The 27,333-nt window shown below is 47.2% G+C and overlaps 3 protein-coding genes across 7 annotated transcripts in view; 1 reads left to right on the top strand and 2 right to left on the bottom strand.

Moving 5' to 3' along the window:
* The window catches only part of EYA3 (EYA transcriptional coactivator and phosphatase 3), an 89,117-nt gene extending 73,368 nt beyond the window's left edge, over window positions 1-15,749 (top strand). For all 3 annotated transcript variants that reach the window (XM_043444706.1, XM_043444705.1, XM_043444707.1), the window contains 5 exons: window positions 164-324; window positions 2,406-2,520; window positions 3,474-3,595; window positions 9,369-9,469; window positions 12,064-15,749. In XM_043444706.1, coding sequence (XP_043300641.1) covers window positions 164-324; window positions 2,406-2,520; window positions 3,474-3,595; window positions 9,369-9,469; window positions 12,064-12,144 — 580 coding nt within the window. In that variant the 3' untranslated portion in view covers window positions 12,145-15,749. The remainder of the gene's footprint in view (window positions 1-163; window positions 325-2,405; window positions 2,521-3,473; window positions 3,596-9,368; window positions 9,470-12,063) is intronic.
* A 2,600-nt stretch (window positions 15,750-18,349) lies between these two features.
* On the bottom strand, window positions 18,350-25,381 carry XKR8 (XK related 8). The gene is made up of 3 exons (XM_043444711.1): window positions 24,985-25,381; window positions 22,387-22,583; window positions 18,350-19,908 (listed from the first exon to the last, which is right to left on the bottom strand). The coding sequence occupies exons 1-3, from the start codon at window positions 25,275-25,277 to the stop codon at window positions 19,199-19,201; spliced, it is 1,200 nt and encodes a 399-aa protein (XP_043300646.1). The 5' UTR covers window positions 25,278-25,381; the 3' UTR covers window positions 18,350-19,198.
* Window positions 25,382-25,861: 480 nt separating this feature from the next.
* Window positions 25,862-27,333, bottom strand: part of SMPDL3B (sphingomyelin phosphodiesterase acid like 3B) — a 28,994-nt gene continuing 27,522 nt past the window's right edge. For all 3 annotated transcript variants that reach the window (XM_043444710.1, XM_043444708.1, XM_043444709.1), the window contains one exon: window positions 25,862-26,470. In XM_043444710.1, the coding sequence (XP_043300645.1) occupies window positions 25,881-26,470 (590 nt within the window). In that variant the 3' untranslated portion in view covers window positions 25,862-25,880. The remainder of the gene's footprint in view (window positions 26,471-27,333) is intronic.

Raw genomic sequence — 27,333 nt, 5'->3', positions numbered from 1 at the left:
AGACCGATGGAAGATGGCCTCTGACATACAGAGATTAAGGAAGAAGAGTCTCACGGCTTTGATGTCAGATACCAATGGAATAGGACAGAGAATCTCAGGTGGCCTTCAGCCTAAAACTCTGTGCGGTATAGATTTTCATTTTCATCACCCTCTCTCTCTGCAGCAACTACAGTTTCTCCACAGACGGTTTCAGCGGCTCCGGAGGCAGTGGCAGCCATGGGTCCTCTGTGGGTGTCCAGGGAGGGGTGGACTGGATGAGGAAATTGGCTTTCCGTTACCGAAAAGTGAGAGAAATCTATGATAAGCATAAAAGCAACGTGGGTGGTAAGTGTGGCATATAACCAACTAATATTCTCTTTTGTTCTGATTTCCCTGTTTTCCTTTCCAGGGTTTACCTTAGAGCTCCCGGATTATGAATTTGTGACACAATGGCATTTTAACTCTGTATTTAAACAACGGGGTCTGATTGAAACCCTGTGGGGAGGAACCTCTGCATTCCTCATGGACTCTTCTTAGCATAACTTCACCAAGTTCTCTTGTTCTTTTTAGACAGCTTTCCTTTTTAAAGGAAATGTGTTCCATAGATTATGTTTGATGGCATGTGTTTTTTCCAGACTCACAACTACTGTCAGTAATATTTAAGAGGTTCCCATATTTTTGGACAGATTTATCTAGCCATCAGGCCAAGTCAGGTAGAACTAGCGACCAGGTTTATAGTGGATGGAAAAACTAGGTCCAGCTTGATAGTTTGGCAGTATCCATGCGCTGTAATTTGAAGGACCTTGGCCGTTCTTTCTGCCCAGATACGTCTCACACATCAGGTGCCATTGTGCCTGAAATTCATATATTTGGAATTAATTAGCCATAGATTGTTCAAATGAGAAGAGACATTAGACAGCTAATCTAAATCCTTCATTTTGGATTTGAGAAAACTGATGGTCCATCATGAGGATCACAAGGACAGGTCACATAGCAAGTTAGTGACCATACCACAGCTGGACCCTTGGTCCAGTGCACTTTACATTCATATAGACCTCTCTTTAGTGACGTGCCCTTGTGAGAAAATATTAAAACTCTGACCCATCACCCTCAAACACTTACATAGACACAGAACGTTGTGTGGAGTTTCAGGGATTCCATGGACCGCCTAGAAGTATCCTGCCGCGTCAAGAGAGGCCTCAGAGCCAGCACTTTTTATTTTGGCAGTCATGTCATTTTGTTTTTTCTCTCTCACAGATATTAGCCTTTCTTTTGTTAGTTTTCATATGCAACCTATGTGTCTGGTCCATTTTCTGCCCAGTGAGTGTCTCAACCTGGTTTCCTGAAGAAAGTGCTTTATAACCCTCTTTGAGAATCCCTGAAGCCTACCCTGGGAAACATATTAAAAGTAATATCCACCTGTATCTTTTTTTTAAGTGAATTAACAAAAGTGCTACATCATAGTAGTTAAATCTATGACATAGGCATGCCTGTGTATGTCATACATAACATAAAAATACTTGTTTGGTTTTTGTTTTATCAGAAATGTTGAAAGTCATCTAATTGTAGGCTTGCATTTTGAAACCATCAGTCTGAAAATAAATTATAAACTGTAATACTTGAAATGATTTCTGTTTTTATGGAGTACTGGTAGTAGAATTTCTTTACCTTCACTGTAGAAAAATTAGAGCCAGATTTATTATTTGAATATTCTAATTCAAGTATCTGATAACATGTTCCCATCAGATGAACTCTTTTTTGTTTTGTGCTTAGTTATCTGATCTTAAAGCAGTGCTTCAGTCTCTCATCAGCTGGAGTTGTTTCAGAACTAAGGACAGTACAGATGATGTTCAGAATATGGTGATTCAACCTGAAGTCTCGGGTTGACGTGTTCTGAAGGGGGTGAAAGCACCGTCACCTTGGGAGCAGTGTACGGCAGTGGGAAGATTTCCGAGACCAAAAGACACTAATTGCTCTGTATTCTTAGGCAGCCTCCTTTCCTCCCTGAGCGTTGTTTTCTTTAGAAAGAGACTGGAAGTGCCATGGGCTTTTCCATCTATAATTGTTCCCCTTTTTTTGATTCTTGATGTCACATCTATAGCGGTGCTACTCAAAGTATGGTCCACCAGTTTGCAAATGATGTACTGGCTGGTTGATGAAAGAATGAGCTTGAGCCAGATCCTAATCACAGTGTTTCTCTCAGCTGATTTTGTTGTGGTTATGCCCCACCTAGCAAAAGACGCTGGTGGAAAGAGTCAAAAAGGCTTGTTGAGTAGGCTACTGCAGGGTCTTATCAAGGAGAGAGATGTGTTAGCTCAGTAGATATTTCAGTAACACACTATTTCCAAATTGAATTGAGAAGTTGCTTTCTTGATGCCAGCATGGATCTTGTCAAATGATGAAAGTGTCTTTTTTTATTCCCAAAGGGCTCCTCAGTCCCCAGAGAAAGGAAGCACTGCAGAGACTAAGAGCAGAAATTGAAGTTTTAACAGATTCCTGGTTAGGAACTGCCTTGAAGTCTTTACTTCTTATCCAGTCCAGGTATGGAAATGCTTTTTCTAGGTCTCATCCTCTCAGAGAGATTCTTTCTCCCACCCTGGTCCAGGATAGGCCATTCCCAAAAACAGGCTGTGGGGAAGGGCGAGAGGAGTTCAGTGATGCAGGCAAGGATTCATAGTGGGAGGCAAGGCCATTTTATTCTAACAGCACACCTTAGAGTTTTGAACATCTTTTTCTTTTCTCTTACTTTTTGTTCACAAAATTATACTCAGTAACCCAGAATCTCCAGCACCGGAGGTGGATGGGCCTGATAACATCAAAGAATCCATGGAGGCGACTTCACAAATACCCTGAATACAGGAAGCTCCAAAGAAATGTAGCACGGCCTACTCAGGAAGGCAGGATTCAAAAGAGAAAGGGTACATTAAGCAGATTAAGGAGATTTGAGCTCAAAGCTTAGAATGGGAAATGAAAACATAGCCTTATTCGTCCCTCCTTCAAAGCTAGAATTCCAGACTTAGAGCCTAGTAAACAGAAACTGACACCCAGGAGTGGGTATCTGTGAAGGGAAGAGACTTGTGAAAATAGTGTATATTCTGACCTGTGTGACGAGCAGAGGACTGAAGTCATCTCATTGAAGGGCTGAGTGCACTGAGGTGAAGTGCCACCGCAGCTGAAAGCCTTGTCGTGCTTTCTGTAGTGTGGTGTCAGTACCACGGGCTCATGGAGTTTGCCAGCAGTGCAGTGAGCTAGAATGGAAATGAGGGGAGAATCAGGGCGCTGCTCTGTGTCCACCACAGAATCTCTGCCCTTTAATTTGGAAAATAAGTAAACCTGAGATAGAGCAGGAACTGAACGTTGGCACTGAACAAATGTCGTACCAGGAGCTTTGAGGTTAATATTTCACAAGTAGATCCTACAGAGAAGACTCGTTTGAGTTCTTGTTCCCAGGTTGGTTTGATTTCACTTTTTTATTGTCTTTTTCTCCCTTCCAGAAAGAATTGTGTGAATGTTCTGATCACTACAACCCAACTGGTTCCAGCTCTGGCCAAGGTTCTCCTATATGGGCTAGGAGAAATATTTCCTATTGAAAACATCTACAGTGCTACCAAAATTGGTACGGCTTCAGTTCTGTTTCTTGTGACTGCTGCTTAGGATGCTCTTATTATTTACCAGTCCTGCTGTTAGACACTTTATATATAGGTATATCTACAATCCTCTGTCCATTCTTCTCCTGGCATTACTGATGAGGCAGTTCAGGCTGACTCAGGACTTCACAGCTTCACAGGATTCAAATCCAGGTCTGTCAGACTTAAAGTGTATTGTGCTCTTTTCTTTTCTATTTGAAAGAACATAATACCTAGTTTAGAAATCTACTTTTGCCTCATTTCAGATTTCTCCTTCATAGAGTGCTGCAGTATAGCATAATCAGAAACACTAGATTAAAAATCAAGGACTAAGCTATGTACTTTAAAATGATTAAATCCCTCACACCTGTTAGGATGGTTGCTATCAAAAAAACAAACAGAAAATAACAAGTGTTGGCAAGAATGCGGAAAATTTGGAACCCATGTGCACTTGTGGTGGGGTTGTAAAATGGTGCATCTGCTGTGGAAAACAGCATGGCTGTTGCACAGAAAAATTGAAAATAGAACTGTCAGGTGATCCAGCTGTCCCACTTCTGGGTATATAGCCAAAGAATCCAAAGAGGATCCCAAAGAAATATTTGCAAGCCTACATTCATAGCAGCATTATTCTCAAAAGCCATAAGGTGGAAGCAACCCCAAATACCCAACAAATGAATGGATAAATGAAAGGTGGTATATACATACAGTGGGATAGTAGCCAGTCTCAAAAGGGAAGGAAATCTTATCACATGGGTACTACATGTATGAACCTTGAAGACATTATGCTAATAAGTTCAATCACAGAAAGATAAATACTGTATATTTCCACTTACATATAAGGTTCCTAGAGTAGTTCAGTTCATAGAAATAGAAAGGAGAATGGTGGTTAACAGAAAGAAGCTTGGGGAAAGGGGAAATAAGGAGTTGTTGCTTGGTGAGTATAGAATTTTAATTTTGTAAAATGAGAAGTTCTGGAGAACTGTTGCTCAACAATGTGAGTTAAACTTATTATTACTAAAAAATACAATTTTAAATGGTTAGAAAGAGAGGGAGGTGGGAGGGGGGATCGGGATGGGGAATATGTGTAACAAAAAAAGACAAAAAAGAAAGAAAAAAAAAGAATAAATGGTTAGAAAGAGAAAAGGAAAAAAACCAAACAAACACAACTGAGGACCGAGTCCTAATTCCCCTGCTTATTAGCTCTTTAGGAAATTACTGTATCTCCTGAGCCTCAGTTTTCTCGTGTAAGATGAGAAACTACCCAGAGAGGTTTTGAAAATCAAATGAGACTGTGTATGAAAAGATATTTTTTATCCGCCAAAAATGTATTCAGTACTAAGTATATGAAATAGTACTTGATAAGTATGTGCTGAATTGATAAACTAATTGGCACCAGGTTTGTATAAAACCAACTTGTTCCGCTGAGAAGGCAGCAGAATGTGTCACTCTAATCATATGTGCTGTACAAGGTCTGCTGACAACTGTCCCCTGCCCCCTCCAGACACTTGAGTCTGTATCTACTTTCCTGCTTCCCTGTCGGAGAGGAGATAGCTCTAGTGTGAAGGTGAACTCTAGGTATCCACTAGATTAAAAGGTGTCAGGCATTGCCAGGGCACTCGGAATATAGCCATGACAGAATCCTCTGTCCTCATGGGACTCACCCTCAGTCAGTGGTGCTAGAATAATTGGTTTTCTGTGTGTGGGGGCGGGGGGGGAGGCAGAATTGGATTTCTTCTTTATGCTGTTTGCAAAACTAAAATTCCAGGTGGATAAAAAATGTAACACGAAAAGCAAAACTTGAAATTTTGAAGAGAATATGTAAAAGTATCTGTATGACCTTGAGGTAGGGAGGGATTTCATTTAAGAGACCCCAAAAATAGTGTTTAAAAAAAAAAAAACAACAGAAAAAAGCAATCATTTGGTCGCATGAAACTTTTATATACAGTGAAAGATGACGTAAAGTGACAAGCCAAGTCACAGACTGAGAGAAGGTATTTGTATACATGTACGTGTTCATTAGTACAGAGCTCCTGCAAATCAATAAGCAACATAATATAAAAAAAAGTAGGCGCAAGCCTTGGAACGGCCAGTTTGCAGAAAGGGAAACCCAAATTGTTAGTAGACGCATATGAGAAGTTTTTTGACCTCATCGATGAAGGATCTGCAAATTAAAATGTGATACATAGCCCATTTATTAGGTTGACAAAAACTACTTTGAGGGTCTCAGGCTACAACCACATACCGAATTCTGCCCACTGCCTGTTTTTTGTAAAGTTTTATTGGAACAGAAGCCGTGCCTGATCATTTCTGTAGCTGCTTTCACATGGCAGTAGCAGGCTTGAATAGTTGCAACAGAGATCGTACGACCTGCAAAACCTAAAATATGCCACCTCCTTCCCTTGAGTAATTCTCATTTGCAAAAGGAGGTACATTTAAGGACTTTGTTTTATGCATTCTTATTCATACTAAAAGATAATGAGAAACAGCAGGTAAACCTGTCTGTGAACAGAAAATAGACATGAAACAATGGAATACTATAAAGCACTTATAAGTAAGTGAACTAAAGCTATATATATATATCCCTAAAGATTAGTATTAAAAAGTGTTGAACACAAAAAAACCACATTGCAAATAGTATGTACAGTGTGCAAAATTTACATAAAAGTAAAAAAAATATTCAAAACAATAACCATACATTGTTTATAGATATATAGACTCATGGGGAGAAAGGAGGAGGAAGAAAAGCATCAAGTAGGCATACAACAAAAGTTTCAAATTGTATGATCTCATTCTTATTTCTTTATATATATATAATTCTTTTTACTTTTGGCCGTGCTGGGCCTTGGTTGCTGCGTGGGCTTTTCGCTGGTTGCGGCCAGCAGGTCTCCTCTGCAGTTGCGGTGCTCGGACTTCTCGTCGCTGTGACTTCTCTCGACGTGGAGCACAGGCTCTAGAACACAAGCTCAATAGTTGTGGTGCACAGGCTTAGTTGCTTTGCAGCATGTGGGATCTTTCCAAACCAGGGGTTGAACCCATGTCATTCCTGCATTGGCAGGCAGATTCTTAACCAATGATCCACCAGGGAAACCCTCATTCTTATATTTTTTTAATCTAAAGCAACTCTAAAGTGTTAAGATTTGACAAAGCTGGGTTGGTGGTAGATATACAGGCATTTGTTTTTATTGTTCTTTTTGTATGTGGTTGAATTATTTCATTTACAAGGGAATTGATAGGGGAGATAGATCTGAAACCTCCCCTTCAGATTTTGCTCCTCCTGCCCCAGCTTTACTGTGCATTTTGTAAGAACTCTGATCATTCACTTAGTTTCCCACACCTGAAAGGTAGGTTTCTGTGGTGCTTGATTCTGTATCCTGGCACTCAGAGGCTCATCAAACTAATGGACGTGACTTTATTCCTTCTGACAATAAGTGTGCTTATTTGGTGATTTTCTCATTTCGTCCAGAGCTCATTAGCTGAGCTCCAGTGGTACCTGGCACCATGGTAACCACAGTGAGAGGCTTGAGGCTTTCCTTCACAGAGCTGTAAGATGAGAGTGGGCAGAGGAAATGTTTGTTCATTTCCTCTGAAATTATTTCAGAATTGCAGTTCTCTGCATGGCCACTCTGTGATCTGGACATTAAAGAGAATTCCCAAGATCATTTCTGAAAATGTCAACAGTGTTTCTAATAGAGGAAGCCCAGGAACTTAATCTTCTCCACAGTCCTGGGCGTCTTGCAGTTACAGCTTCTATTGCTTGACATTTGGTAAGCTCACCACTCATTGGTCCCATCCTCCCGAACAGGAAAGCTCATCTCTAGGATTGTTTTGAAAGTATAAAATGAAAGTGTATTTACCAACTATGTTGGAATTATTTTTTCAAGTGGCTACTACTTTACTCTGAGCTGTTAATAACTCACTCTTAATACAGCACTCTTAATCCTTTTAGAGGAGACATTCCTAATTGTATTTCTTCCTTGACCATTGCAGGCCAGGACAATGAAAACATCTCAGTGTCTCTGTCTTCTAAATATGAGACTTTCCCTTTGTTAGGTCTTAGGAGAAATGCCTAAAATCCTACTGATTTAGGGATCCTACTAAAAGTTTTTTCTCTGAATCATAAATTTGACTGTGGCTCTAGCAGATTAGGTGGTAAGGACATAATGGTTAGAGTGGGATTAGACACACAACTCTTTTAACACTTAATAAGAACATCTATAACACATTATTAGTTGAATTATTTAATATTTAAATTGGGGCTGAAGATCTGGACTATTGTCATCCCCTGAATCATTGTGAGATGAATATGTATTTACTCAGCAGACATGGTTTGAATGCTTGATGTCAGTGTAAGACGTGACAATGCTGTTGTAAAGTGGGAGCGTTGAAAAGGACCCAAGTGCATCTAAACCAAGCCTTGTATTATGAGTGGGAGATTGAAGCCCCTTGTACTAAGAGTACACTGGAGTCTGGTCCAGGTTTGAGGTGCCCCCTGAGCTAGGCATGTCACAGACTTGCAGTTGGTCAGCCGTAACCCCCCAGGACTTCTGAGTATGGGTGTGAGGTTCTTGTTACTTGCGTTGTAGTCATCTGAGATTTGTGTATTTTCTATAGTTGTATATTTTATTACAACAGTTTTCCAGCAGATGGCATTCAGGTGCCTTGAGGAAGAGGCACCTTTTTCTTATTCACACAGGAGCCCTGGTGTTAAGGCACTTGAATCTGACAAGAAGTAAGGACGAGAAGGTTAATGGAGCAGAATGAAAAAAGGAAGCCAAGTTAGGGCCTTGCTTAACTAAAGAATATGGCAGAACCAGAAATAAAGCATAAGAGATGGTGAAGGAAGAGCAAGAGAAATAATTTTATTTACTTGTGCAAATAGTGTCTTTGCCACAGCAGTGTCATGTGTGAGTTTTTAGATGTTGGTTCCAGGTGGGATTTGAACTCTGATACATTACTGTGTTTCCAAGAACTGTCTGCAGTGGTTTTAAATCACCCGTTTCCCAAGGTCGCTGAAAGTGATACAGGGTCTCAGTTGTAGTTACACAGTATGAGGGAGGAAATTGCAGCTCTGACAAATATTGCTGCCATATTCATTGGATCTCTGGGACTCCTCCCCTCCTGAGAGACATAAGGCCCACGCCTAGAACTATTTCTCTTAGAAATGTAGAGTTGGAAGGAAATGCCTGTTTGTTCCAAATTACTCACCAGGAATCAGGGACTTCCTCATCTTTTTCTTTCACTAATAGTTTCCCCTCAAAAATCATCCTTTCTTCATGGCACAGTAACCAGAGCCTAGACTTAGAGGCAGAGACTCAGAGTCTAGCTACTAGCTTGTTTGTAATCTGGGGCAAGTTTGGGTCTATTTCCATCTATTAAAATAGAGGATGGATCTCATCTCACCCAGATTATCTTAAATGGAGGAATTACTTGAAAACTTCTCTGTATGCCATGAAGTCCAGGAGCTGTGGAAGAGGGAGGAAGTGTGTACAGCTCTCACACTGTGTTTATAGAAACCCCCACGCTAAGGTCCTCTGGGCTTCACCCTCGCTGCTAAAGTAAGAACCTAGAGAGCCAGTGCCTAAAAAGTCTGTGGTGTGAATGGAACGATTTCACATTCTTTGGGCAGAGGGCCTGCTGGATCTCTGGCTGCCACCCTGATTCTGTCTAAGCACAGGCAGGTGAACCGAGCAGCACCCCTTTTCTTTGATATTGAACAAAAGGAAGGAAGGAATGTCTTAAGAGGAAATGTCTTTTTCTTATCAGGTAAGGAGAGCTGCTTCGAGAGAATTGTGTCGAGGTTTGGAAAAAAAGTCACATACGTAGTGATTGGAGATGGACGAGATGAAGAAATTGCAGCCAAACAGGTAACCATGGCAAAAAGCATAGTCTGTATGCGAATACATTGAGCAGTTAGAAGAATCATAAAACTCAGAAATTGTAGCAATCTATTGTGCATTTACAGTGTTTTCCCTTCCTCTCCCATTTTTTCTTTTTTTAAAAATGTGTTTGGCTGCGCCAGGTCTTAGTTGCAGCATACAGGGTTTTTTAGTTGTGGCATGCAGACTCCTACTTGTGGCTTGTGGGATTTAGTTCCCCGACCAGGGATTGAACCCAGGCCCCTGCATTGGGAGCATGGAGTTTTAGCCACTGAACCACAGGGAAGTCCCCATTTTTCTTTTATCAAAAAAAGCTAAAAGGTCATTTTTGCCCCCCATGCAGTTTTCCCTGTGAGTTATTAGATCCTCCCCTTCTCTCTCCTCCCTGCCATGCTAAAAATCTTAAAATCTTTGAGCCCTCCTACAAGGAGCCCACATGATTAAACCTGATGTGGGCCTCATCTTCGTCTTAGAGGGCAGTGCTTTCTCAAGAGGGTGAGATTCCACTACCAAAAAGACCGATTATTCAGACTTTTCTAGGCTTCGGATTCTCAAAAAACCAGTGAAGTCAACTGGGAATTGTTTAGAGAAAGTCCTGCCTGCTCCTGAGCCCTGGAAAAATTATCCCGATGTTAACCTCCTTGCTAAGCAGTCCCAACTCCAGGTCATCCCTTTTTAATACAGGGAACAGCAGATGAAAAAGTCTTGGCTATGAAGACAAGTTCACGTCTCATTGCATCTATTTATTAACTATGTGACTTTGGACAGTTTACTTACTCTCTTTGAGAGTCTTCATCTGCTAAATGGACCTACAGAAGTTCTTTCCCTCTCCACCTCAGTTTTCTTCCAGCAGTTTCTTAGACATGGAGACACTGGGTTGCCAGCTAGAACCATCTGCCCTGGTTTTTTTCCATCTAGTTAACACACAAGCTTTCAGCAGCTGTTAATGAACTGAGTTTGGTAGTCAGTGGTGTTATGACCTAAGTATGTTTTCATTTGCCACTCTAGGTAGCAATTCGAGGACTTTCTTCAAGGTCTTTTTTTTTTTTTTCCATATGTTATCCCCAAAACTTTCATTTTAAAGTGCTTGTTGCCCTCTGGAGACGTCACTAGTGGATGTAGGTGCTGCTGCTGCTTGGTCTGAAGAAGGGAGTGGGGGAGATAACAACTCAAGTATTATCAGACTTCATGTCTCCAAGTAGGTGCCATAGACTATAGCCACTGGAAAATGTCTTAGAGCTCCATCCAGGTCAGTCTCCTCCCTGTGAGGGATCTTTTCTACAGCCTCTTTGCCAGAAGACTTTCTGTCAAGTCCTTGCTTGAGTATACCTAAGGATGAGGAAACTGCTTCTCAGGTATCCTGTTCCACTATGGAGTCATTCAGGTTCTTAGAATGTTCCTCCTTCCATTGAACTTAACACTTCTCCTTTGCATCCTGGTGTTAATCTCGTACTGCTGAGCACGTCTTTTTCCTCTTTTCTTTCCTTCTTTTTGGCTGCCGTGGGTGTTTCTGTTGGAGTGTGCAGGGGCTTCTCTCCAGTTGCGATACTCAGGCTTCTCTTAATTGCTGAGCCCAGGCTCTAGAGGGCGCAGGCTTCAGTAATTACAGCATTTGGGATCTTAGTTCCCTCACCAGGGATCGCATTGGAAGGTGGATTCTTAACCACTGGACACCAGGGAAGCCCTCCTCTTCTGTGTATTAAAGACCTTTTAAATATTATATGTGAGCAGCAGGCTTGAAAAAGCACTGAGCTCCATGCCAAAAGAACTGTGTTCTCTGACTTTCAACTTTCCAGGGAACTTGCAACCAGTCTGAACAAGATGATTAGTAAAGCTAATCTCCATCAGCTTTATAGAAGATGTTTTCCAGCACTCAAGTTTTTCAAAGCCTTTCTTTAAAATATGGCTTCCAGAATGGCACACAGTATTCTGGACACAACTGATCACCTAAGATAGTGGGATTATTATTTCCTAGATCTCTATGTTCTGCATCTTGGTCATGAACAAGATTTGGGCCTACAGCTCTGCACCTAATAGAAAATAGACTATTTGTAAAAAAATAATATTAATACTGATTTCTTACAGGGGTCATCTTATTTGATCCTGAGTATCCTACATAGTAGCTAGAACAAGTATATTTCAAAGCACAGAGTTACCATTGAAACCTAATCAAAATCTCTCATATATGTAAGTGTATACAAAGTCCCTATGTGCATGCTCAGTCGCTCACTCATGTCCAACTCTTTGCAACCCATGGACTGCAGCCCGCCAGACTCCTCTGTCCATGGAATTTTCCAGGTAAGTATACTGGAGTGGGTTCCCATTTCCTACTCCAGAGGATCTTCCCAACACAGGGATCAGACCCATGTCTCCTACATTGGCAGGTGGATTCTTGACCACTCTGCCATGTGGGGAGTACGGAGTCCCATACATATTTGATCAATATAATGATCTTAAAATGTGCGTAGCAGTAGAGAGAGTTCCAGGTACTTTGGGGAGAGGTCTGTGGAGGAAGGGGTATGGATGAGTATGAGCTCCCACAAGAAGTTGGGTTAACCAGTTACCCCTACTCCCCCTTCCAGCACAACATGCCCTTCTGGAGGATCACAAACCACGGAGACCTGGTGTCCCTCCACCAGGCTTTGGAGCTTGATTTTCTCTAAAAACTGGAATGAAGAGCCTTCCCCATGAGCTCCTTTTCACTCTTTGAAGGGAGCTGGAGACCGGAACCAACTGGGAACTCTCTCTCTCTTTCTCCTTGGAATGCTGGCGAGAACACAATCAAAACCAACAGCTGCAAGAGATGAAGCTGATTTTTGCTATGCGTGAGCTGCAGCCCCGTGTTCATCCTCGCACAGGAGCGGGAGATAGTTGGATTGAGAGAACAATAGACTCACCGCAGCTACAGTGCTTTTAATTCTTCTGGTTTTTGTTTTATTTTGATTCAAAAAAAATGAAGAAAAAGAAAAGAAAATCCTTGGGGCAGAGTTGCACTCTGAGTCCATGACCAGATTGAGAACTGCTACTAACATGTGGTGATAGGATAAACGCAGCAGACTTTTACAATAACATCTCTTGCAGTCTTTGTAATCTCCTTAGCTGTAGAACATACTCCCAGTGAATGTATATGTTATTTTTATAGGTAAGGGTCTGGTCTCTCTGAAGCAGATTCCCCTCCCCCTTTCTTTTTCTAGCAAGAAAGGGGTGTATAAAGTTTCCTTGGAAAATCGTAACTGAGATATCTGAGATACCTCTCTGTGACAGTAGCACCTCCTCAGCTGCTCCAGTGGTCTGCTCTCGATGGTGGGCTCCTTCTCACTCTTCCACCTCCTAGTTGGCTGAACTGTGGGGCCTGGGACACTGATTAATTTTAGACTTTGCTGTTTCCCATCCTAGAAGCCTTAGTCCCCTTCCTAATCCCTCTCCCTTTTTGACCAAATGGCACAACCCTAGAAACTCTTCTTAGTAAATTTTAAGCCTTCAGCTTGACTCTTAGTCAAAGCTAACAGGGGCTTACCTTCAAACTGGAGAGAAGACCTAAGGCTTCTTAGGAATTTCCACTTCTTTGGCCCTTGAAACAGGAAGATTCCACCTTTTCCTCCTGCAGAGAGGTGCCCTTCCCCAACAGAGGCCACCCCACCGCCCCTCCCTCTTAGTCATCAGTGCCGGGCTCTTCCACCCTCTGCACCTCATGTCCACCCCCACACAGCTCTGGTCAGTCCCCAGGCTTTGGACCCAAGTAGTCAAATCAAGTCTGAGAAAAGGCTCATAACCACATTTTGGCCAAAACTACCAAGGGATTTGACTTCATGCTCTGAATCCTTTAAGCCCTATGAGTGGTGTTCTGGGCATGTATTAACCCAGATCTCGGCCTGAAACTGAAGACGAGATGGCTGTGATCAAAGGCCAATTTTCCCATGGGATTCGCTTCCCACTTCTCAAGTCCCTTTCTAAATGGGAAACTCGAAAGCCAGAAAGACTCACCTGATTTAAATGAGGTTGTATATCCCCTATGCCATGCCTGAAAACTCAACCGTGGGCCAAATGCAGGAACATCTCCCAACCTGACCTCTGGGAAGTTGGGTGGGTGCCCAGGCAGGAGTCGCAACCTTCAGTCCAGCTGTGTGTGTGGATGCCCGAGCCTCCACAAGCAGCCTGGGCACGTGCTCAGGCCGCATAAACTTCCTTAGAGCCGAGGAAGTTCAGCCTCTCCCAGGTTGCACAGAGAGAGGTGATTCTATAAGCACCTCAGAGAGATGCATTCTGGGTCCTTAGCAGGCGGCGTCCTTGACCAGCCACAGCCATCACTGCTTACACGCAGAGGTTCAGCGTATCCACTTGGTGATGCTCCCAGCACAAAAGGGGCCAGATTCCCTCTAGTGCCAGATCACCCAGAGAAAGGCTGGTGTACACATTCCTTCAGAACGGACTGAGAAAGTGTTTCATAACTCAGTTGCAGGGAAGAGGTGTTTGGAGAGGAGCTCAAATCAGTGCTCGTCACAGAGCTGCCTCTTCGGCCTGTTTCCTTTGGACGGGGGAGGATATATCGTCTGAGGTGGATCTTCTTGGTCCGAGTTCACCGTAGTTGCCCAGATGCTGTTCTGTCTTGCTTGATAGTTGATCTTAGCGTGCTCTTGGCTGCATGGTGGATCTTTACTTCCAGGCCCCTCCACGCCCACCCCATCCTGGCAGGAGAGTTGTTGACTTCCTGCCCTGCACATAGGCCACCCGGTTGGTGCTGCGCTTCAGGCTGGTGAGACTGCAGAGCGGTCCACACATCATGCACACAAGTACACACACTCACACACTTTCCTCTCCTTGCCTGCTGGGAGCTCTTTATTCCTAGAGTATGACTTGGGACTCCTTTTTCGATGGCCTTTTCCCTCCTGCTCTGACTGCACAGCTTAGGTTTTTTTTTTTTCAAGTTGCAAAAGCAACTTGAAGCTGGCTCAGAGAGGTGAGGACGCTCCCTGGGCAGTGCCGTCTTTGCTCTTTTCTGGTAGTTCAGAGGGCAGACAGAAAACGGGAGCTTCCTGGCTCCTCTTTGCCAAAATGAATCATCCAGGGAACCCAGTGCCCTTCAATGAGCCTGCTTTCCTCCTCCAGGGCACAGAGATCCAGAGGAGAACAAGCGGGCAGCACAGCAAGCTCTTGGAGGCTGAGGTCCAAAGCATACTATGGGTCCTTTTCGTCAAGGGGGAAGCCCTCTTTACTAGAAAGAGTCTCCACCCACCCGATAAGTCCTTTTTGCAGCTGGGCACTGAGGGTTCTATAAGATGGGTCTGCACACTCCATGGTGAGAGCTGGGCCATCTCTAGTAAGGGATCTGGAATTGTCAGCCGTGTCCCGGGTCTAAGAGGTGGTTTTCCTTTTGAATGTAAAACTGACTGTGCCTTAGCATCACCCTATCCGGTGCCCCTGGGGCAGCAGGTGGTGGCCAGGAGAGTGGATGCCTGCTCCAGATCTAGATGCCTAGTGGGGCTTCTATTTGGTTTGGGGTATTTCTGTCTTCTGCTCTGCAACTGGGGGGAGCAAAGCTAGTGTCCCAGGAGACTTTGTGCCACAGCTTGTTCGCAGTTTACACAGACTTGTTCGTGTTAAAGCTCCAAGCAGAATCTGATGGGCCAACTCTAGCTGCAGCGTATGGAGCTTCTGAATGTTGACTACCTTGAATGGGTGTCCGTGCCACTGAACCAACGAGGAGAAGGGGCTAAGAGGTGGAGCCACACACCCCCTCTTCCTAGGGGAGCGATGGTTGAAGCCATGGGGTGGTGAGCTTCAGGCCTTCCTCTCCTTGCTCCTGCAGAAGGGGGCATTAGGACCCCTCTTAAGCCAAGCTTCTATTTCTCACCACTAAATCAGTTTCCTTTTTCATTCAAAAGTTGAAACTCCCCAAATATTCAAGCTGTAGAAGCCAAATCGAAATTCTTAGATTTTGAAATATCTTAAGATAACCACGAGAGAACATCTAATTCTGGCTCACCTCTGATCAGCAGGCCCTGTCCCTTCCTCTCCCGAGTCAGACAGCTCTAACACACAAGGTTACTTGGCTAGTTCCTAATGCACTGATGGGAGCCATCCCATTAAGGACGACTTCTACTAGAAACATGACCCTCTGGACTTCAGGTGCCTCATTTATCAGGTAAAGGCGTTGATTGGATATATTTATGTGACTGCGGGCATTTGTGGCTGTTGAGTCCTTGACCATAATGTTATATGTAATGGGAACTATCTTATAAACTTGAAAAAATAAAGTTTTTATTTTCTATATGGTTTGCTCCCGTGTCTTTTCTGAGTAGGATCAGCCCAGTTGCCTAGCTGAGTAGGCTCCTGAGTTGGGCTTCAAAAAAAATCTGCAGAGCTCATTAGAAAGATGGCACCCTCTCAATAATTTCATCATTATTTTCACCAAAAAAAACAAAACTAGCCATTCAATACAGATAAATGAGAAAATAAATATTTTAAAATAATTTTCAAGGGAAAGTTTCTCTCAATTGTTTCTAAAAATACTGCTTTTCCAAGTTTAGAACTGGAATGCCAAGAGATTTCATTTGCTGTCAAATGTGCTGAAATTTAATTACTAAGAAATCAATACCTTGCTGTGCTGAGCTTAAAATGCAAAAGCAATAAAGCCGACAGATTGATATCAAACTGTTTGATTGGCTTGTTTTCATGTTACATTAGCTACTTTTTCTCTTTTCATTTTTTTAGATTTGAGTCTGACTTTTCATTGGTCTGGAAAACTAGTCCTTTTGCCTTTTATTCCAAATAAGATTAGAATTGGATTCTAGCTTCCAAATACCATCTATGTCAGACTGTAAGATATATTTTTCCCCAAATAAGTTCCCCCAGAGAAGAGGAGGTTGCCTTGTATACTGGGGCATTAAATCTTTTGCTGAGAAGGTGCATATTTTGAGCCACATTGTGTAGTTGAAGCAAACTGGTTCATTGGTCAGAAGTACATCAGAGTATCAATTACCTTTTGAGCCCAAAGAGTAAAACATCTCCTCCTCTTCCAAAAGGTGTAATATCTGCACATTTCTCAAGAACCTTTCCCGTGGCAAGTTAAAATGAGCAAATCAAGAGCTTTATTCAAAAATAAGTTTCTTAACATTAAAAAAAATAGTCTTCAAAAGAAATTTTTAATTGCAAGTAATATCAGTGTCATCTTTTAAAAATTCTTGATTCTGTAAACTTAGTTACAAATGAAACTACTTGACTCCACAGCTTTTTAAGCTACAGACCTATTACCTTCATTTGACAGTTTCATCTAAAGGGAGTCTATGTAGATGAGAGCTTAGCCGAGATGATCTCCCCGAGACTAGTCTTTTCCACATATCACAGGAAGAAGCAGAGAAAATAAATGTAGCAAGTATTTCTATTTTACTGACGTATAATTGATAGCAAGTATTCGTTTGAGTGGACTCCTTAAGAACCTCTTATGTTTGTGGCTAGGTTGGCCACTAAGACCAGGGATTTCTAAAGGTCAAGTCTGCCCTCTTGAGGTCTCAACCCTTGATGTTCCCTATGAATTGAGAAGAAAAGTAATTTTGCTTTTGTGTGTGTGTTTAAATATATTCAATTAAAAGAATGATCTTTTTTTGAAGTTACGTATCGTTTCATAAGATGATACAGATAATAGATGGTGGTAGTTTTTACTGCCCTTTTATATATGTATATATACATATATACATAATACATGGTATTTTTAAAATATTTTATTATTATTTATTTGGCTGTGCCAGGTCTTAGTTGCAGCACGAGGGATCTTTGATTTTCATTGTGGCATGTGGGGTCTAGATCCCTGACCACAGATCGAACCCAGGCAGGCCCTCTGCTTTGGGAGCACGGAGTCTTAGCCACAGGACCACCAGAGAAGTCCTTACTACCCTTTTTTTATCAAATTAACTTGGCAAACATGTTGGCCATTTTACTGGTTCATGAAATTCAAATGTCTGGAAATCATTGAACTGAGTGATCCTGGAGATGCTTTCTGCCTCTACCGTTCTGTGAATGTGGAAAGCACCAGCATCATCTTCCCAGAGCCCCTCGGCTTCTGGCCCTCATCTCTGTCAGCCTTGGCCCTAGGCCAGCATGACTGCTACAAGCCCTGCTTCATCCAGGCACTGCCGACTTGGCGTCCGGGATGGAGCACATGTGCCTGGCACCCCCCCTCACCTTCTTTCGGGCTCATCAGTTTCTCAGGGAGGCCTTCCCAGCCATTCTATATAGAATTATATCAATAACTCCCACCCCTAACACACTTCCCCGACCTTATTTTTCTTTCAGCACTTTACACTAGCTGATACACACTTGCTCTGTTTAGTGTGTCTCCACCAGATGAATGAATAAAGACTCTCCTGGGTCCCCTCCCAGTGGTGATGAACCTTTCCTTCTGTCTCCAGCGCCCTTTACCTGCTCCTTGTTTCTCCAAACCACAGACCTCCCAGAATAGCAAAAAGTTCCACCTCCCCAACACTATAGCCCATATCCACATCCCCTGTCAACCACTACCATGCTCCCACTGAGCTCCCAGCAAAGAGGCCTGCCTTCATCTGTGCCTCCTGTATTCACTTCCTGGTACCAAGTATTGTGGCTACTCCCCCAGGCCCAGCAGCAGAGCTGGTTAAGAGCACACACTCGAGTCAGCCCAGATCTGGGTTCTGACGCTCACCTGAGTGGTCATCCCCACACTGGCTCACCAGCTCTTGATGCTCAGAAAACAAGGTGGAGAAGTCTTAGCTCAGCCAGCCCGCTTCTCTGGTCCCAGGGGCTTTGCCAGCTTTGAGAGGTGGATTATGTGTCCCTGACCCCTTTTTTTTCCAGGCAGCTTTGAACTTGGCAGTAGATTCAATGACACAATAAGGCTGGAAGATACCATGAGGTTTTAATAATAATCTAATAACACTGTTTAACAAAAACACCATGCATGTGTCTCACAGAGACATAGAAACACATACCTCTTCCTCCCGCACAGACCCTGAGGTAGAAAAGAACACCGCCTGAAGTATAAAAAAATACTCAACAGGCTGAGCCGTGGCCCAGACCGCAGGATCACAAGGCACTTGGCTGAAAGGTTGCCCCTTGAGAGCAGGGGCAGAGGCTGGGCCAGCTGCACCCCAGGCAACTGTGCACCCCTGGCTTCTAGCATGAAAGCCTGCTCTGGGGCAGCTGGAGAGGCTAAGAGCTGAAACTGGGATGGCAGCTGATCTGCCAAGAACAGAATGATGCTCCTGGCACATAGAAGGCCTTTGGTAAGCATCTGCTGAATGAACTGAATGACTGGAGGGGGACAATTCCAAAGAATACATCCTGGAGGTTCTGGGGCCTTTCAGCCCCGGGCAGGGCAACCAAGGGTGAAACAGCACCTCCACCAGTTATTTCAGAGGTAGCCGAGGAGGTAAAAGTGCCAACACTGGGATGCTTTGGCGCATGTGGGTGGAGGAAGGGTGCAGTGGAGGCTCTTCTTTCCTCCCAAAGTGTTTCATAGATAACTGGGGCCCTCGACCCAGCAGGGCCCAGCCCTTCTCATCTAGTTCTCCTCCCTGATGGCGGGCCTCTGTCTCAACTCAACTCTGGTCTCCAATACCTGGCACAGATCAGGCATCCAGGGCTCATTGAGTGAATCAAGGCCCATAGCAGCATTAGTAGCTTATCTTCATCCTACCAACCAATTCCATCTGGCCTCGAGTCCCCCTGGCTGGGTCTGACCCTGCCTCAAAGGACACCATTCACCTCTCCCTTCCATGGCAAAACAGCTTCATCCCTCGCCTTGGGGAAAAAGTTCTTAGCCAGCTGGGCCATGCGTCTGTTCTGCGGGAGCTGACGCTCCTCAAGGGAGCGGAGACCCCTGGTCCCGTCCACCTGGTCGGGCTCCCAGCGGCGGCTAGGGTGTAGCCAGCAGTAGTAGGCCAGCCGCAGAGCCAGCCCCAGGAGGAAGCAGACCCCGGCTGCGGGCAGCAGGCTCTGCAGCAGGTGCCCGCTGGGCAGCCAGGCGCTCTGAGTCACCCAGGCCACCACCAGGAGAAGGCTGTCGTGCAGCAGGAACACCAGGTGGATGGTGGCACGGCCTCGGGTGTGGCCCTCCGCCACATTGAACCAGGAGAAATACAGGATGGTGGCCACGGTCGCCCGGTACAGCCACTCAGAGTGGGGACCTGGCATGAAGTCCGTGCCCTGCAGCCAGACCCAGAAGAGGAACACCAGCCACAGACCCAAGAAGTGCAGGGCCACGTAGTGGGGGAAGAGGGCTGAGAAGAGGGCCACGACCAGCACCCGGGGCCACAGCAGCAGCAGGTTCCACAGGAAGTAGATCACGGAGGCGCCCAGTCCCAGGAGAGGCTTGGAGGGGAGGCAGGTGCGCAAGGCCCGGTGGTAATCGAGCAGTGCCCACGAGATACCCACAAAGGACGTACAGATGCTGACCCCTGTGAAGAAGAGTAGACGGGTGAGCCCTGCGGGCAGCCCGCAGGCGCTCCCCCGAGGCGGTGGTACTGCGGAGGCATTGTAGCCACGCTGCGGTGGGGATCAGAGCTCCCAGTTTGTTGAAAAGTACAGCTGGAGCACAGTTAGTTCACACAACCCTACCAGAGCTCCCATCCACATGGAGGCTGTCCTTCACCACAGACCTTTGAAGTGCTACCCCGTTACATTTTTCAAGGATGCGACTGTGTGACTTAACACTCTCACCAGCACCCATCGCCCAGCATTGGGTACCCCCTGGGCCTTGGCCCCACCCTGAGCACATTTTGAAATCCTTCCTTTCCTTGAAGAGTCCATGCCTTTCTTGAATTTGAACCCCAGCAGTCCAGTTCCCCTTTCCTTAACCTCAGAAAGGGAAGCGGGAAATCCCACAGGGTGATGACCAGCCTCTAGCTGAAGCCGCCTCCTGGGGGCCAGGAGGGATGTCCCTGCTATGCGGCTGGAACAGCTCCTACTCCCCTCCGTTCCACCCTCGGATTGGGCCCTGGTTTTGATTTTCCAAGACATCCGCCTCCCACCTCCTGGTTGCCCATCCTAGACTAGAAGCACCAGGCCCTCCAAGGAGGGCTGGAAGTATCTCTAGACAGCTTCCTTCCTGCCCCCTTCCTACCTCATTCGGTCAACAGATGTTTTCTGGGAACCTGCTGTGGGTCAGGAACCCACTCCCAGCCTGGAATGAGCTCTGTGGCCTAACTACCCCACACTCAGGGTCTCTGCAGGCCTGATGTTCCTCCAGCTGCCCCACGTGCTGCATTCTCTGACCTGGCAAGCTGTGCCCTTGGTTATTAGGGAGACCCACCCTGTTTCCTCTGGCCTACTCCTCCTTACCCTGCAACTTCTGGCTTGAATATCCCCTAGAGTCACCCATCCTGACGCCATCCCACCCCACTCCACCATGCAGGTCCTATAACACCTCCTCTCTGTCTGGAGTCTTATTTCCTTATCTCTGAGCTCCTTCAGAGTAGAAAACAGATTCTACCCCCCAGGGATCCCTCAGCAGCCTAGTAGCTGGCATATAGCAGCAGCTGAAGAAATGTTTGCTAAACAAAAGTTGGGAAAATCCATTTCTTCCCTCAGTTTCCCATCCCCACCGGTCCACACACACAGGGCAGATGGTCTCCACTTAGCCCCGGTCCTGGATACCCACTGGCCTCAAATAGGCAAAAACACAGCCACCCCTCAGAATCCACAGGGGATTGGTTCCCAAAATCCACAGGTGCTCAAGTCCCTAATATAAAATGGGGTTATAGGGTCGGCTGTCTCAATCTGCGGGTGCAGAACCCACAGAGAGGGCTGACCGTATATGCCCAATGAATGCTGTGTGTCCCAGGGCAAATCACTTCACCTTTCGGCTCCTCTTTGCTCTCATGTAAAATGGAGATAGATGCAGCACCCACCTAGAGGGTGCTGTGGGCTGTAACAGCGATGACATAGCACTTTGCACGGTGCTACCACCAGCAGGGGCTCAATCGTGACAGCTGCCACTACGGTTTTGTTTTCCCCAATTAATACTCAGAACCAGATGAGCAAACGGAAAGGACCCTTGAAGATGGAGTCCAACTCCCCAACTTGTATGACCGTGGAAACTGAGGCCAGAGAGGGAAAGACTCTCCAATCCCGCAGCGAGGGGTGGCAGAGCTGGGACTGGTTCCCCGGGAGGCTGTGCCAGGTATAGCAGCAGGTGTGCCAGGGTGGAGACGGGAAAGCGGAGATCCTGAATCAGATGTGAGCTGGAGTCCTAACTTGGCTGCCAGCTGGCGTGTGACCTTGGGCAACTCACTTCCCTAAAGCCCGCTCAAAGTTGCTCATTGCACAAACCTCTCCTGTGGTTTATGAAGCCACCTGCCTTCCTCCTTTTCAGATCACTCCATTGGCTTTAATGTAACTGCATGCTTCACAGTCTGTGGTCCTGGCAGGCCAGGGGCTTTTTCTGTCTGCTTATTCACTGTGGTGTCCCTATCATAGGGACGGGCACAGAGGTGCTCCATAGAGACTTAAGTGTACAAAGGTGCTCAACAATTTCTCTGTTGATTAACAGATTCCTTATTAGACATTAGGCACCCAGCATACTTTATCTGTTATGTTCAAACTAGTAAAAATTATATTGTAGACTTATTAGGCACTAGGCCCTATATGCATCACTTCACTTAAAAACTTTTCATTCACTTTATGAGGAAGGATCATCGACTATGTCCATTTTACAGATGAGAACAACAGCTCAGAGAGGTGGAGTCCTCTTTGTCCAAACTCAAGGCTGGAGCATGACTTTGGACTGGACCCCAGACCTGCCTCGCTAAAGGACATTCCTCTGTTTTCTAAACAGCATTTATGAAAAAGAGAAAACCTTTCTGACATTCGTGGGCAACTTTCCCAAGTCGTGAAGGTGCGGCGCGGGGGTGGCTGGCCTTGGGCCCGACACTCACACTGGTAGTACTCGGCGCTGCCGCTCTGCAGTATGATGGCCAGCACCAGGGTGAGCTGCGGCGTCGTCTCCAGGAAGGTCTCGAAGAGTCGCAGCATGCTGATGTCCAGGGAGAGGAAGTCGGCGTAGGCCAGGTCGAACTCGGAGGGGACCTCCTGCCGCCACACCAGCAGCCCCTGCTGCAGCCCCTGCACGCATCTAGGCAGCACACGTGATGCCCCAAGGGGCCCGGTTAGCATCCAGTGGCATTCTTCCTTCCCTCCCCACTGAGCAGAGGCAGACGGGCTCCAATCCTGGCTTCTCATATACACACAATGGGACCTTGGGCAAGTGACTTAACCTCACTGAACTTGTTTCTTCATCTGTGAAATGGGGATAGATTACTGCTCCTGCTCCTGCAGTAGGCACCATTCCAAGCTCATCACTAACCTTGTCCCACTTCCTCCTTTACAACATCCCCGTTTTACAGATGGGGAAACAGGACCAAAGAGCGAATGAGCAGTGGAAACAGGATTTGGACTCCAAGCTGTCTGAATTTGAAAGATGTACTATGAAAGTGCCTAAAATGATTCCTTCTCAAATTTCAGCAAGCCTAAGAATTTCTTAGGATCCTGTGGGGAAGGGGAGCCATGGAGAGTTTCTGAGCACAGACAAGACAGGTCCTACTGTGCTATAGAAAGAGCACCCAGGAATCCATGGGAGAGGCCTGCCCAGAGTGATGGATGCAGAGATGGGGTGGAGTTAAGAGGGTCCAGAGAGGTCTTCCCTGGTGGTCCAGGGGCTAAGAATCCGCCTGCCAATGCAGGGGATACAGGTTCGATACCTGGTCCCAGGGAAGATGCCACATGCCTTGGGGCAACTAAGCCCATGCCCTGCAATTACTGAAGCCTGTTTGCCTAGAGCCCATGCTCCACAAGAGAAGCCACTGCAATGAGAAGACTATGCACCGCAACAAAGATCAGTCCCTGCTTGCTGCAACTAGAGAAAACCCACACAGCAAAGAAGGCCCAGCACAGCCAAAAATTAATAAAAAATTGTTAAACGAGAGAGACGGTCCAGAGGTTGGACAGACAGACCTGAGTGACCCGTTGGCCTACGGAAAGAGTGGAGGATGCACCAGAATCTTGCCTGCCCAGAACCGATCTCAGTTGGCTCTTGGGAGGTGAACCCACTCACTCATTTCGAATTCATTCATTAGACATTTACCCTCGCTTCCCCTGGATGGTCTTGACAACATGCTAAGAGAACAGACAGGCACACCCAGGTTGGGGGTTGTGCCAGTGCCCTGGCAGAGGCCTAGTCACAGACTGGCACAGAGACCCTGTTTTCTCAAGCAAAGCTCAATACAGTCTGTCCAACTCATGCTCAGCAAAAATAGAAGATACATGATGCAGTTATCGATTCAGGGCTCATTGCAGGCTGCCAGGACTATAATATCTGTGCCCCTTCGTGTTCATCCAGGGTGTTATTGATGCCTGGCCAGTCCCTCAGGCGAAACCGCAACATTCAAGGCTCCTCCCGCCCACTCCTGGAGACTCAAGGCAAGATCTGGAAAGAATCTGTAACCATGGATTCCAGAGTGGGTCCTGGCTCCGTCCAGCCCATCCCAACCCAGATCACATGGTGTCCTGACTTTGTCGCATGACTCTGACCCCTTCGTTTCACTTTCCCCATCTCCGGATGGTCCTGCCACTTCTGAAAAGAAGCACAGCCCACACAGATTTTGCAGGCTTCCCCCGCACCCCCCCCCCCCAGCCCCCGCATCCAGCCCTGTCTGGCTCCAGGAACATGCATGAGTCAGACCCCATCTCTGCCCTCTTGCTGGGTCCTGGGGGTGAGGGGGTGGCGTGGGGAGCAGGTGCTCATGGAGAAGGCAGCTGGGGAAGGTAAGGCGAGGGACACTGGCCGCGAGGGACCAAGCGCTGCCCTGGGGTCAGGGCTGCTCAGACTGCAAGGTGACCCAGCTAGCTGGTCATGAGGTGATCTGACGCTGCTGCTCACCCCACACGGCGCAATTCACAGGTCTCGTTCCACTTGGTCCTTACACTGGGAGCCTCCGGTACACGGAGTAAACTGACACCTGGAGGGGAAACTAGGGGCTCCGCCCACAGCTAAAAAGAACTGCTGGGACCCGCTGCCAATAGAACAGAGTCCGCCCCGACCAGGAGCTGCGCCCTTCACAGCGGGGCTTGCCCGCCACACCCACCTCCGGATGACAACCTCCTTTTAAGAGAGGAGGGAACTGAGGCTCAGAAAAAGCCTGGAAGGAGGCCACAGGTGGTAAAGCCAGGAGTGGATCCCAAAGGGCCTGACTCCAGGTCATGTGCCTCAGTTTCCTCTCTGGGTCCCCGTTTCTTCACTTGTGCCAGGAAGCTCGAGTGATGAGCTCTGAGGGCCGTCAGCCGGACTGATCCTTCATCAGGGGCCAGGAGTTCACCTGGTGGGAGAGGCGCCCTCTAAACTAGGAGGGGCTTAGTTTCCTCTCCTGGGTCGCAGTCCTTTCCTCTCCTCCCCCCGTGTCCCAGAGTCAGCCCAGCAGCAGCAGGAGGTGACGTGACCTCTGTTCCCCACTCTCTCTCCCCAGGGGCGGGGCGCTCACCTGTACAGGTAGCCCAGCTGGAGGAGATGCAACAGCGCCAGGTACCGGCCAGGGGGCTTCGGCGCGAGAGGGATGGAGACGTCGGAGCGCAGCCAGACCCAGCTGAAGAGCTGCAGCGCGACCGAGGCGAGGCCCAACAGCGCCAGCACCAGCGCGGCCCACAGGTAGCGACCGCTGAGCACATACTGGCTCGCGGCCCACACATCGGCGCCCAGGTCGATCAGGAAGGCGAGGGTGCCCAATATTCCAAGGACTAGGTCCCTTAAGAGCACGGCGCGGGGCGACCAGGGCATGACCCGCGAGCCTCTCCCCCCTCTATTCTTCTGGGCTCAGGCCCGCCCTCCCGGCCCAGAGTCGCACCCGGCCCAGAGGCGCAGTGGCAGGAAGGAGGCGTGAACAGCCCTCGGGGCCGCCCAGGACCGGACCGCTGGGCGGGACTTCCCGGTCCCGCCCCGTCCGGGGAGGAGCGAGGCCCGCAGACCCCGCGGCTCAGTGCTCTCTGGCCAGGCAGCCTGCCTAGGGATCCCCTCCCCGCCCCCACCACCAAGCCCCGCTGAACCCAGAGGGCCCCAAGGACCGCTAGGCCCGAAGACGCACCGTCCGAGGTGCAATGTAGCAGCCTTGTTTTACCCTGGAGGCCCAAGGCGGAGAATATGGCCCGCAGATGAGCGCCCGGGTTAGAACTGCGCTGTCTCATGTCCGCACTGTTGCAAAACCAAACGCCAAAGCCCGATCCAGTCCCTGACTGTATACCTCGAGGCCGGGCCATGTGTCAGGGGAGACCGAGGGTCAACCAGGCGCACCTTCCTGGCATCTCATTTTACTCGGATTATCCGAAAAGGAGGAGGGGAGGATGTTCAATAACGGGGAAAGGGAGTTACTTTTATAAACATGATTTATAAATTAATAACACGCATGACGAGCAGAGTGTTTTGGATAAAACATGAAACGTGAAAGAAATGTGCTGCTGGTGGGACCCTCGGGGCTTCATTTCCTGATCGGCTGCCCAGTCCCAGTTCATTCTGCTGTCGCTGGGAGGGGAAAGGGTGGAGGAGTCCAGCTCTCAGGGCTGATGCTGCCTCCATTTTACCAAGCGCGTCGGCCGTTGGTTCCCCCAAGGTCAGGACACGAGCAGCGCGCGCAAGCCCAGCAGCGCCGCGGGCAGGAGCGCAAGGCAGGGCGCGGGCGCGACGCCGGGGGCACGCAGGCAGGCCGCGTACCCGTCGAAGGCCACCTCGCGCAGCGCGCACACGTGCTCGGCGCGGCACGCTTCGTCGCAGGCCTGCGTGTCGTAACTGACCGAGTTGTAGACGTAGTAACGCTGCAACGCACCCTGGTCGCTGGCGATGCGGCCGAGCGCCGCGTGCATGGAGCGGGCACCTGCGTCCGGCACCCCGTAGGCCTCGGTCACCCGGTACTCGAGCTCCCAGCTTGGCGCGCCCAGCGCGTTCGCCTGGCTCAGGTTCAAGAAGTAGGTCACCATGTCCTGCAGAGGGGGCGCGAGGCGGGCGGGCCGTGAGCAGCGGTCCGCTTCCGCCCCCAACCCTCCATCTTGCATTTGATCCCGGATTCTAACAGCCATAATCAGGACCACTCTTAGTCACCTTGGCTGACATCATCTGGTCCAGACTCCTGAGGTAACTGCATTATCATCCCCATTTCACAGATGAGGAAACTGAGTCCTAAAGAGGTTAATTCATTTGGCCAGGGTCTCACAGGTCCCTGAGCAGGATTGGAACCCAGGTTGTTTACTCCATGGCCTGTGTATTTTCTGTTCAAGCAAATTCCCAGGTGTACAGAAGATTCTCAGTAAGTATTTGCAGAAAGAACAGATAAAACGCAATCTAAAAGTAATGAAATGAAATGCCTGGGTGAGAGAGGTTGTAGAATTGTGTTTTGATGGGGGCTTGGGATGCACCCAAGACATCTAGAACTCAGGTGCCTTTTCTGGACTAGAATGTGGAAGGGTTATCTGTCCAATACTTTCCACCTAAGTTTGAGGATCTGCTTCAGGTCAGGAGAGGTAAGGTAAGAGGGGCTGCCATGTATGGATGGCAACTTTCTGCTAGGCATCTACATTATTTCATTTCACACCCACCTGCGGGCCAAGTGCCCATATGGACAACAGACCATACTCTTAAAAATCCTCAGCCTGCTTCTCCTCTAGAGTGAAGGATCTAGTATCTCAGGCAGTCCCTGGTTTTAAATGGTCTTTCTCAACACCAAGGTTAAATCTTTGCACCCACCTCTTTCTGGAACTCCTATTTGAGCATTCAGCTGCCTCCTCCCTTGGCATTTTCACTTGGATGCCGTATAGACATCCCAAAGTTAACAGAAAAACCAAGTTTC

The sequence above is a fragment of the Cervus canadensis genome, chromosome 24, assembly GCF_019320065.1.
Source record: "Cervus canadensis isolate Bull #8, Minnesota chromosome 24, ASM1932006v1, whole genome shotgun sequence".
In the NCBI taxonomy this organism is placed as follows: domain Eukaryota; kingdom Metazoa; phylum Chordata; class Mammalia; order Artiodactyla; family Cervidae; genus Cervus; species Cervus canadensis.
Note: the sequence above shows the minus strand (reverse complement) of the source record. Positions and strands in the feature narration are given on the sequence as shown.